The sequence below is a fragment of the Cupressus sempervirens genome, chromosome 10 (assembly GCF_028749045.1).
Source record: "Cupressus sempervirens isolate cs-2001-9-10 chromosome 10, ASM2874904v1, whole genome shotgun sequence".
In the NCBI taxonomy this organism is placed as follows: Eukaryota; Viridiplantae; Streptophyta; class Pinopsida; order Cupressales; family Cupressaceae; genus Cupressus; species Cupressus sempervirens.
The window spans coordinates 159,889,633-159,901,281 of NC_143127.1; the positions used below are offsets into that span (position 1 = coordinate 159,889,633).

Sequence of the window (11,649 nt, forward strand, 5' to 3'; positions counted from 1 at the left end):
AAAACGTTAGAAAATTTGGAAGTTGTAAAGAAAGCATATGATGAAATATGCTAGAACACGAAATAAATCAACAAACATAGACAAAGTGTTTAGAAAAAAGTGATTTTTTTAAAAGCATTACTAAAATGGTACACCATGTTTTCCCTTTTGAACACTAATGTTATCCTATTTAATTGTTACGAGAGTGCATGATTATAGATGTTTCAAATGTTCTTTCAAAAAGGACATTAACAATCTTCATGAGCAAGACATTTTACAAATCTTAGAACTCAAATACTAAGTTTATTATGTCATTTGTTAGCTTTCTTATCCCTATATTATATTTATGTCATTTATCATAATTCCAAATTTAGCTAAGATATTACTATATCTATTACATTTTATGCTCTTCTTTCACATATCTTAGCTTACCCATTGCACAAAGATGCAATTGTTTATTATTATAACAAGCCTATCATAAAACAAAAACTTAGACCTATATACCATATCTTCATGTTATGAATTTACAATCTTTACCATCTCTTGTATGTATTATTTTTGAAGGCTCGTCTTCCTTACGTCACACGCTCTTTCATGTTCTCATGCCTCACTGCGTTTTCATTCCACGATTTACTCATAAAAAGTTAGGTTTGAGAAGGCAAGAGTCAACCGTATGAACATAAAATTCATCCAAGGTGGACAAAGAATTGGATTATACGAAAAGACAGAAAATAACAAAAAAAAATCTGCAATGAAAGAACAGAGTATCCGAACTTCACCATTCCACGAGGATACTTCAACAATATTAAAAACGAGTCAACATTGCAAATTTGAACAAATACAAAAAACTTAGGGTCGGCTGTTCACTTTCCTTGTCCGACACTCTTCGTCCCTTCTTGTATTTACAGAGCTATCGCCGGCTCCTTACAATACAAGATTCCACTATCTGTAATTGTAGGCATTGATGGATTTTACAGGTGAGATAAACAAAGCCCATATTGCCATCTTCCCCCTGAGCATGGCAATGGGCCATTTCCTCCCTCTGGCTGAGTTTGCAGAGCGGCTCTGCAGGTTTAATGGCAGCTTTTCGATCACCTTCATCATTAGCAAGTGGAGGTGGGGATCTCAGCAACCAACACTCGTTAAAAAATTGGCATCTTCCGGTCTGGATATCCGCTTTAAGGAGATCCCTGACATCACTGTAGATGAAGACGAGCAATCCCATGTCCTTTCAAAGTTTTTCCTGAAAGCAAGTCCATGCATCGAAGAGTTATTGCAATCTTTGCATTCATCTTCACCCATCTCTGCCTTCGTTACAGACATGTTATGTACTGACCTGCTTGACGTTAGCGGCAGGCTTAGCATACCCTCTTATATCTTCTCTCCAAGCTCTGCCTCTTTTGTTTGCTTCATGTTACATCTTCCCAAACACCTCTCGGAAATTGGGGTTTCCTTTAAAGACGTTGATTCTGATGTGGAGATTCCGGGTCTGCCCCTGATATCCGCCAGGGATCTGCCCAATGTCGTTCTTAACAGGTCCAAGTTTGCATTTAATTGGTTTGTAGGCCAGGCCTCCCACTTCAGGGAAGCATCAGGGATTCTCATTAACACATTTGCTGAACTGGAGGAGGAAGCCATGGAAACCCTTAGGGCGGCAGGAAACCCTCGTATATATCCAATAGGCCCCGTGATGCTGTCAGATTCTGATGCTCAGGACGAGTCAAGGTGCCTTGAATGGTTAGATCAGCACCCTCTGTCGTCTGTTCTGTTTGTAGCATTTGGAAGCAGAGCCGTTTTGTCAAGGGAGCAAATCACAGATCTGGCGATTGGACTGGAAGCTAGCGGCCACCGCTTTCTCTGGGTGCTGCGCGGGCACAAATCTGGGGATTCTTCTTCTTCGGAAACTGACATTTCTCAGCTTTTACCAGAGGGTTTTGAGACTCGAACCAGTGACCGCGGGCTTGTGCTTCCTAATTGGGCGCCTCAAGTACCGGTTCTTTCTCATCCCTCTACTGGAGGCTTCCTTTCACATTGCGGGTGGAATTCTACGCTGGAGAGCGTATGTCATGGAGTTCCCATGATCGCTTGGCCTCAGGCTGCCGAACAGAGGATGAACATGGTCATATTGGTGAAGCAGATTCAGATTGCCATCGATTTGAGGATGGAAAGCAATGGATTTGTGAGAAGAGAAGAAGTGGAAAGGGCAGTCAGGGAATTGATGAAAGGAGAGGAGGGAAGAAAGGTGAGGGAGAAAATGAAAGAACTCAAGGACAAGGCCAAGATTGCTCTTAGGAAAGACGGGAGTACAATGAAGGCCACGGCCAAAGCAGCCACAGATTTATCACAGAAATCAAGCTTGACTCCCTAATTTTGAGAATCAGGCTTTTACATCTATTCCCGTCTCCTCTTCTTTTGCATCTTTGGGTAGAACACTGAACTCTGTTGCTTTGACACAGTTGTATTTTTGGTGGTACAGAGTTCTTATAATAATTGTGCTAGCAAGAATCTAATTTTGTTAACACATATATTTAGCAATTGGACTATAACCTGTAGATGTTTTGTATCTTGCATCTCTTTGCGAGTTTTCCCTGTCACAGATTATCAAATTTTTTTTTGGTTTTTTTTGGTTGCTGTCATAGCAACATCTAGCATTATCAAAATATCATACCCTGCACATTCATTCTTCAAAATTCCATCCTCTTGTATGATATATTTTTATCCCTTATCAAATGTGGTCCTGAACAGATCTTCATCTCTACTATTGGTTATCTATTATACTCTAATTTCAGATGAAAATGAAAGAAAGTGCTATAACTGTATCATAAGTCGATACGAATACTTGATGTTCTTTATTATCCAGAAACATGCCTTAAGGCAGTGATGTAGGAGACCCTGTTGATTTGGCATAGGGAACTGCCTCATCTTACTTGAGAGAAATGGAAAACTAAATCTGAATTCCCCAAGCACCCATTTAAGAGAGAGGAAAAATGAGAATGGAGTTTCAGTGTGCTGAGATGAGTAGCAGTAAAGATAACACAAAAGAGAAAGGCAACGGGGGACAATGACAACATAGGATTTCTTCGTTCTCTGAAACCCGTTACTGAAGATAGTCATGCATGGAGTAGTACTGGGATGGGTGACCTCTCGGGAAGTCCCAGTGCTTCACCCCTGTGAGCATCACCTAGATCCAATGAGTGCTAAGTGTTCCATTTATTCTCATGAGAGATGGATTCATGTTGAATCACTACTCATGAAACATGGGTCAATGAGTTTGACTCAAAATCACACAGTTAAATCCTGATAGCAATATCACGATAGTCATGCATCTAAACCTAAAGTTATCTATAGACAAGATAACATGGCTGATTTGAGTCTCTGAGCAGTAGTTTTGAAGATAATGACATCATAATTATTCTAATTGTAATATTCTTAAACAGCTAACAAAGTAATGATACTTTAAAAAAATCCTTGTCAACTAGTGGCCAATTAAAGTACATAATCTTCCAAGTAATTATAGTGACAACAACCATTGTCAACTAGCAACCATTTAGAATACAATAATTGCTAGAATTGCCACAAAAAATTTGGTCGATGCTCCCAACTTATAATTGTTTAGATTGCCACAAAACATTGGTATGTACACCCAACTTAAAAACACGGAATGGAATATGAATCTTTTGTATATTTTTTTATAAGAAGTGTTATATAAAATAATTAAACACATTTGTGAGCAATATTTATCCAAGATTGCATATAGCTAGCCCCTAGTGCCTACTATAGTAAGAAATGCTTCCTTGGCTATATAACAAACATATGCTATTTAGATATATTCTATTGTTTCTCTAGTTTGGACTTCAATATGAGTTATCATTAATCTGGCTCACTGTCAATACATTTAAAAAGATGTCTTCAAGCTAAAGATGTCTTCAAGGTAGAACTTTGTCTTACTGTACTAGTAAGAATCTAATTTTGTTAACGCATATTTAGCACTTGGACTATAGATGTTCTGTATCTTGTTTCTCTTTGTAATGTCCCACTTTCCTATTAGATTTGAAAGTTGTAACCTGCAATCATTTGTCAGTCCAATATCAGAAATCATATGCAAAACATATTGATAATGTTAAAATTTGAGTAAATACTAATCTAAATACTACCCAAGCTACCCTTCCTAATCATTTAAAAGAGATTCTTTCTCCAATTTCCTAACCCTTTGCATATGTTTGAACACTACAATATATATATTGTCTCTAAGGGATTCTCTATAAATCTCTTTCTAGAATTCTAATTTGGAATTTTGACATTCAATCAAGAATTCCCTCTAGTCTATAAATCCTCTTAAGAGAACTCAACATTCATAATGAATGTTCTCTTCCAAGATTACCTTGATCTCTAAAATGATCACAAATCCCAATAATACTTGAGGATAATTATCTCTAACATAGTTCTCATTCTAAAATTGATGTTACTGAATGATAGTTTATATGAGTTATAAATTACTAATTCCTCCTCTTGGTAGTTATTCCCCGATACAATTCCTCTTGTCAAATGTTGTATATTAGTTCTTATTTGATGTTATCTCCATTTATCATTGCCCTAAGTTCTACTAATTTCCAGATCCTTCACTGTTACTACCTAATTAAAATATCTCTGAATTTGATGGTTCACTTTCCATATGTTATTGTTCGTAGTCTTTATTGAGTTTGACAATGCTATTATTTTCCTTGTGTTCTTTCTTCTTGATATTAATAGTTATTGTATGAGAGAGCTTGTCCTTAATTCATGGTATCACCTCCATTCATTTAATAATATCATTGATTGTGGTGGCCATGTCTCTATCAATATCATGATGAATTCCTAGGTTATTGTGTGATTAGCATATCCCATTATAATCTTCCAATATGATCATTCTTTGCATCCCATATACGGAGGTAATTTCAGTCTTCAAATGTGAGCATGGATTGGGAGTCTCATCCTGGTCAATTCTAGTCTTCTTCTTAATCTACTAATACTCGGCTTCCCTCCTAAGACAGATGTCCCCATTTTATCCTAAATCGTTTGTATCAATATCAATGATGATCCTCCCTTATATGTGCATCCGCATGCTCAGTATATACGCTTTTATCACACTGAGTTGGATGTCTAACATTGTCTGTTGATGTTCTTCTGATTCACAATTGTCCTTTCTCTAATTGTAATGTTCCTCCAATACTTTGCCCTTGGTAATGTATCAAATGCTCTCATGGCTACTGTAACCTGATAATTATTCCTTTATCTACATACGATATGCTCCCTTAATTCTCTTAGGCCCCGTTTGGTTGCTGGAAGACGAGGGCCAAAATCGGGTTATCAGGCTAAAATCGGGTTTTGGAGAAAAAAATGGACATTTGGTTGCTTAAATTTATAATTTGGTTCACTTTCGTCTTCCAATTTTTGGCCAAAACTGGATGATGCGTCTTCCAACAAAAAGATGGAATTTGAAATTAAAACCGTGTTTTGAGTTTTATGAATGTTTTTTTAATAAAATCGAGGTCTGCCATTTTTCATTTTTTGTGGGCGGGGGTGGTTTTGCTGAGTGAGTTTCTATATTCATTATGCGTGTTGTTTGATTGACATTTTTTTTAATGTTTGATTGACATTTGAATTTTTTAATGTTTAATGTTTATTTAATATTAAATATAGTTTTGACATTTTTTTTAATGTTTGATTGACATTTGTATTTTTTAATGTTTAATGTTTATTTAATATTAAATATATTTTATTTATTATTATTTTAATTTATAGGTAATGTTAAAAGTAATAAATTCAAGTTTTTTTTTCCTTATTTATTATTTATTTATTTTTGTTAAGTTAAACTAATTATCAATACATTTCGTTTTATATTTTTAAAATGATGAGGTTAAATTAGTATTTTTGTTTTATAAATTTAATATTTTTAAAATTAAAAATTAGTTTTATTTGTATTTATTTTTAAATGTGATATTCTTCTATAAAAATTTCAAATCTATGTTCTAATGTTAAACTATTTTAATCATTGATTAGATATACTTATATTTATAAAATATTATAATAAATTATATAAAACAAATTAAATGTCAATTTTTTTTGAACTTTTTAACCTTGTCAAACTTCATAGTAATTGAACTCGAACTCGAACTTGAATCTTGTGACTTAGTTTTTGACCAATAGTTGTGGGTTTCTCTCGATGATGGGCAACTTTGATCACATCTCCTATTCCAATTTCTAAATTGGCAACCAAACGCAGAATATGGATTTGTATATTCATCTTCCATGTCAACCAAACAGTCCATTGTCTTCCCAAAACACAAAACCAGGTTTTCAAAAACTTGGTTATGAGATAATAAGGTTTTGACCCAAGTTCCTCTTCTCCAACCAAACGGGGCCTTATGATGATGGTGATTTTCGGGGTTCAATATCTTAGACGACTGTGCATTAAAAATATTTTATTCTTTGCTTCGATGCCTTCTATTCTCAATCTTCCATATATTATTGGAATCCATCAAAGGTAATAATATTGGTTTTATTTTATTCTTCACGGATGTCTTATGCCAACTGTATTATCCATCTGTTCCCTCCCCCCTCTCATATGTTTCAATTTATATCTTGCGAATTGATCATTGGGTCCCAAGAGACGGGTCCTATTGAATAGCTGCATCTCCTTGTAGAAGTGATCCATCTCTAATTATTATTGACTTATTAATATTCTAATATCTTTCTAATTAATTTATTATTTCTTGAATTATAGTTTACTTATTATTATACTCATTTAGTAGTTTATTATTATTTATATTGATTAATTTCTTAAGCACTAAATCATCACTCATTATAATTTTTTTATTAGTTAATATATTCATGAATATTGATGAAGACTATTTTATATTCGATGCTAGCAATTAATATCTTTATAATATTCATCTTATATTCAATATTGTTATTTATTATTTATTTGTAATATTTAATAAATATTATTTACTAAAAAAAATCATTATATGCAAATATAAGGTTATGACACTCTTCCCGACTTTTAACCTATCACAAACTATCAAGAAATCTTTTTTTTTTTTTCTATTATAGCAGTAGCAAGCATTATCAAAATATCATACCCTACACATTCATTCTTCACAATTTCATCCTCTTCTATGATCTCTTTTTATCCCTTGGGGCCTATTTGGTTGGTGGAATATGATGTGAATAGGATTAGAAAAATAGAATATGTTTCTAATTCTTTGTTTGTTGAACAAAATAGGATTGGAGAATAGTATTTTGAATTCCTATTTCAGCCCAAAATGGGCTTATATTCATTCTTTAAAAAACCTTGTAATTGGAATGGGCCAATGCCATTCCCAATCTCACTTTCCCAACATATGGCAAAATATATAATTCGTCAGGTCTGCAAAAAAAACTTCCGCTCATACTTCCACCATTTTACTCCACCATTTCATTGAGCAATGATAGAGTGCGAAGGTCTTGCATCTCGGCAACCTTAGGAAAGTGTACCTAGGGAACGTTTTTCCTAAAGACATTGCAAGATAAGCACCTTTTCATGTTTTCTTTGCTTCATATATACCAAGCAATTTTATAAATTTTAGGGTTTTGTCGAATTTATTTAGACCTAACTTACCTTATACCTCAAGTATGCATCCTCCTTGCTTCTTTTAAATGAGTCTCTTGGTTTTAGGGGTAAGAATGCGTCCCCAATTTTATGCCTACAAATTTTGAATATAAATGTATAAAAATTTAATTTTGGGCCAGTTCAACACAATGACGAAATCGGTGTTCAGGTCAAATTTGTTTGTACATGCATCCACCAATGAGTTTGGGTACAAAAGTTAAGGAGTACACTTCAAATTTCTATAAAAGCTCCTAAGAGGAATTTACATTGTATATTTTCTTGAGTGTTGATTGGCTCCTAATTAAGCAGATTTAATTGATTCTTGTCCATGATATGTTGACATTGTTGTATTGCATTGAAATGCACAATGCATAGGAATTGGTACCAATGTATAGTAGCATGTGTGAAAAGAAGTGTTTAGAATTTGAAAAAAAAAAATTATTTACAATAAATTGAAATAATTAACCAAATATATTAATATATTAAAATAAATAAAATATATTAAAATATAAATGTCACTGTATTCCAGTTCCAATTTTGTACAAATAGACAAGGAAGTAACATATTTCCAATCAAATACTAGGCAGACCAAACAAGAATGGATTGCTCTTTTCCATTCTCATTCCCCATTTCCATTCCAATTCCAATTTTCCATTCTAATTATCCGTTCCTATCCCTACAACCAAATGGGCCCTTATTGAATGTGGGCCTGAAGAGATCATCATCCCTACTATTGGTTCAGATCTACTATACTTTAATTTCAGGTGAAAATGAAAGAAAGTGCTAGAATTGTACCATATTTCAGATGAAAATGAATATTGGTGCTCTTTATTATTCAAAAATAACCTAGTGGACACTGTGGAAACTAGTACCCTTATATGTAATGTGCATGTGAATTATAAGAAAGCAAGGAGTTGTTATAGAAGGGGCTACAAATTCTAAATGGTTTCCAGATGGGTAAGCAATTTGATTGTTGCTTATGTAGACTCAAAGGCCTTACCAAGATTGAGGAATTTTTTTTCAAATGTCTTCATAAAAGTGGTTAAATGAATGGGTACAAACAAATAGAAATGTAGTATTCAACATACAAGATTTTAGATAAAGAGCAATAGAACGAGGTTGAACACTAAAAGAATGAAAAGGAAGAATCAAAAGCGTTTGTATTGTTTTTTATTTTTCTAATGTGGTGTACATTTTAGATTAGACAACAAATTTAATTTTGATGAGTGAAATGAATGATGTAGGTATATGTGGTACCCAATCAAAATTATTGTAAAATAATTTGAAATGTTATAGTGTTGGTTAAAAGAAATCATTCAAAAACAATGTTTAAATTTGGAGAGAACAATACAAGTGGTGGATGAAGCTAAATATTCTATGATGAATATTAGCTGCAGGGATTTGTATACTTTGTTTGGTGAGAAACAAAGGAATTAACTTGGAAAATCCAAATCTATTTTGTAATATGCAATCAAAAAATTTACAACCAAACTAGTGGCAATGACCTTTTTTTTAAAATTGTTGTTGAAGGAAGAGATGTCACACGGTTTTGGGCTTATACATTCTTGGAATATCCACTTTGAAAAAGTAGCTTTCTTATATCATAGTAATAAGTGGTAAAATGGTTTTTCTCTAGTATAGGTGTCACTTGATAGGTAAAGGAAATTGAGTGCGTATGGCTAATATATTAATTGAAATTTCCTTTTTAGATGAAAAGTTGCTGATTAAAAGCTTAAATGTCTAGGTTTCTATTTCTAAATGAATTTTATTAAAAAGACACAATTATTTTGATTTTAAATAAAACATAAAAAGTAATAATGATAAATAGACTCTTTTAAAGCTATTTTTAAAATCTCATTAATATCGAATGTACACTTCCCTTTCTCCTACTTCTATTCTAATTGTTTAATAGTTTTGTTTATAATTAATATTATTTTATCTTACAATTAAATCTTACTCAGTTTTAAGAATGCAATGTTTTTCATCAATTTTATTTTGTAAATATTTATTATATTATTTAATACCCAGTGGCCAAGTACTTGCCTTTAGTTTTAGACAATACGTAACAGGACCATAGTATGAGAGCCACTGAATACCTGTGTTTTAAATGAAAAAAGAATTGTCCAACCAGATGCTTTCTATATAGTGGTATCGTGGATAAACATCCCACTCTCGATGCTGCTTAAAGTTAAGCTTGAGGCTGTAGATGACCAATTCCAGTAGCAATTAGAGACCTTTGATGGAGAAGCCCCATGTCGCCATTTTCCCCCTCAGCAGTGGTATGGGTCATTTCCTTCCATCAGTTGAGTTTGGAAAGAGGCTCTGTGAGTTTCATGGCTTCTCCATCACTCTCGTCATCAGCAGGTGGATGTGGAAATCTCAGCAGCCCGCAGTGCTCGAACGATTGGCCTCCTCTGCTCTCGACATACGCCTCATCGAGATTCCTCACATCACTCTCGATGAAGAGGAGCAAAACATGAAAATTTCAAACTTCATGCTCAAAGCAAAGCCACACATTGAAGATGCCCTGCAATCGTTGCGATTATCTTCCCCAGTCTCTGCTTTTATTACTGACCTCTTCTGTACTGAACTGCTTGACCTTACGGCCAAGCTGAACTTGCCCTCCTATTTATTCGTTCCGGCCTCTGCTTCTTTTGTGTGCTTCATGTTACATTTTCCCAAGCTCGTTTCAGAGATTACGATTTCTTTTAAGGACGCCGATTTTGAGGTGGACATACCAGGGCTTCCACCAATTCCTGCCACAGATCTGGTGAGTCCCGTTCAAGATAGATCCAGTTCTGGGTTTAAATGGATGCTCGACCATGCCTCCCGCTTCAGGGAAGCATCAGGGATTCTCATTAACACTTTTGCTGAACTGGAGGAGGAATCCATGGAAACCCTAAGAACGCCTGGAATGCCCTCCGTTTATCCAATAGGCCCCTTGATGCCCACAGAATCCGATACTCCCTACGAGTCCAGTTGCCTGAAATGGCTAGATCAGCAGCCTCCCCTGTCCGTCCTGTTTGTGGCATTTGGAAGCGGAGCCGTTTTGCCGAGGGAGCAAATCACAGATCTGGCGATCGGACTGGAAGCCAGCGGCCACCGGTTTCTATGGGTTGTGCGCGGCTACAAATCCGATGACTCTTCTTCTCTGGAAACTGATATTTCTCAGCTGTTACCGGAGGGTTTTGAGATTCGAACAAGGGACCGTGGGCTGGTGGTTCTCGATTGGGCTCCTCAGATCCCTGTTCTTTCTCACCCGTCTACTGGAGGCTTCCTTTCTCATTGCGGGTGGAATTCAACCCTGGAGAGCATCTCCCATGGAGTTCCTATGATCGCTTGGCCTCTTTTCGCCGAACAGAAGATGAACAGGGTCATACTGCTGAAGCAGATTCAGATAGCAATAGCTTTGAAGATCGACAGCAATGGATTTATAAGCAGAGAGGAAGTGGAAAGAGCAGTTAGGGAATTGATGGAAGGAGATGAGGGAAGAAAGACGAGGGATAAAATGAAAGAACTGGAGAACAAGGCCAAGGTTGCACTCATGGAAGGGGGGAGTACAATCAAGGCCACAGCTAATGCGGCCAGGGATTTATCACGGAAACAAAACTTCACTCCCTAATTTGTTTGCTAGATCAGGTTTTATTTGTTGCAGAGGCTACTATGCCGTCGTGTTTTTCTTTTCTTTTGGTGCCGTGATTACTGTGAAATTTGATGCTTTCCCATAGCTGGAGGCAAGAATTGGGGATTTTATTTGGTTGAACTGTCTTATTATTGTACTAGCAGAAGTTTTGTTATTATTAATATTAATATATATGTGTCAGTTTATCTCTAAGTCCACAAATGTTCTGTTTTTCTAAAACACTGCTTATGCTTTAAAAAAGGGCTTGGGTATGTACTATGTGTTGGGTGATGCGACGCACTCCCTTGTTCACAGGTGGTTAATTATGTGGTGTTCCATGTTCACTAACAGTCATAGCTTTTGGTGCAACAGCAAATGGGCTCTACAATTGGTATCAGAGCCTGGTTTTGGCTTGGTC

The 11,649-nt window shown here is 35.3% G+C and overlaps 1 protein-coding gene and 1 pseudogene across 1 annotated transcript; both read left to right on the forward strand.

The window, feature by feature from the left end:
- Window positions 1-838: 838 nt before the first annotated feature.
- Window positions 839-2,443, forward strand: LOC149533078 (UDP-glycosyltransferase 72B1 pseudogene; annotated as a pseudogene).
- Window positions 2,444-9,727: 7,284 nt separating this feature from the next.
- LOC149533079 (UDP-glycosyltransferase 72B1-like) lies at window positions 9,728-11,444 on the forward strand. The gene has a single exon (XM_089805556.1). The coding sequence runs from the start codon at window positions 9,849-9,851 to the stop codon at window positions 11,229-11,231; it is 1,383 nt and encodes a 460-aa protein (XP_089661682.1). The 5' UTR covers window positions 9,728-9,848; the 3' UTR covers window positions 11,232-11,444.
- Window positions 11,445-11,649: the final 205 nt, after the last annotated feature.

Coding starts and splice junctions, on each gene's coding strand:
- LOC149533079 (XM_089805556.1), top strand. CDS start 9,849: ATGGAGAAGCCCCATGTCGCCATTTTCCCCCTCAGCAGTGGTATGGGT.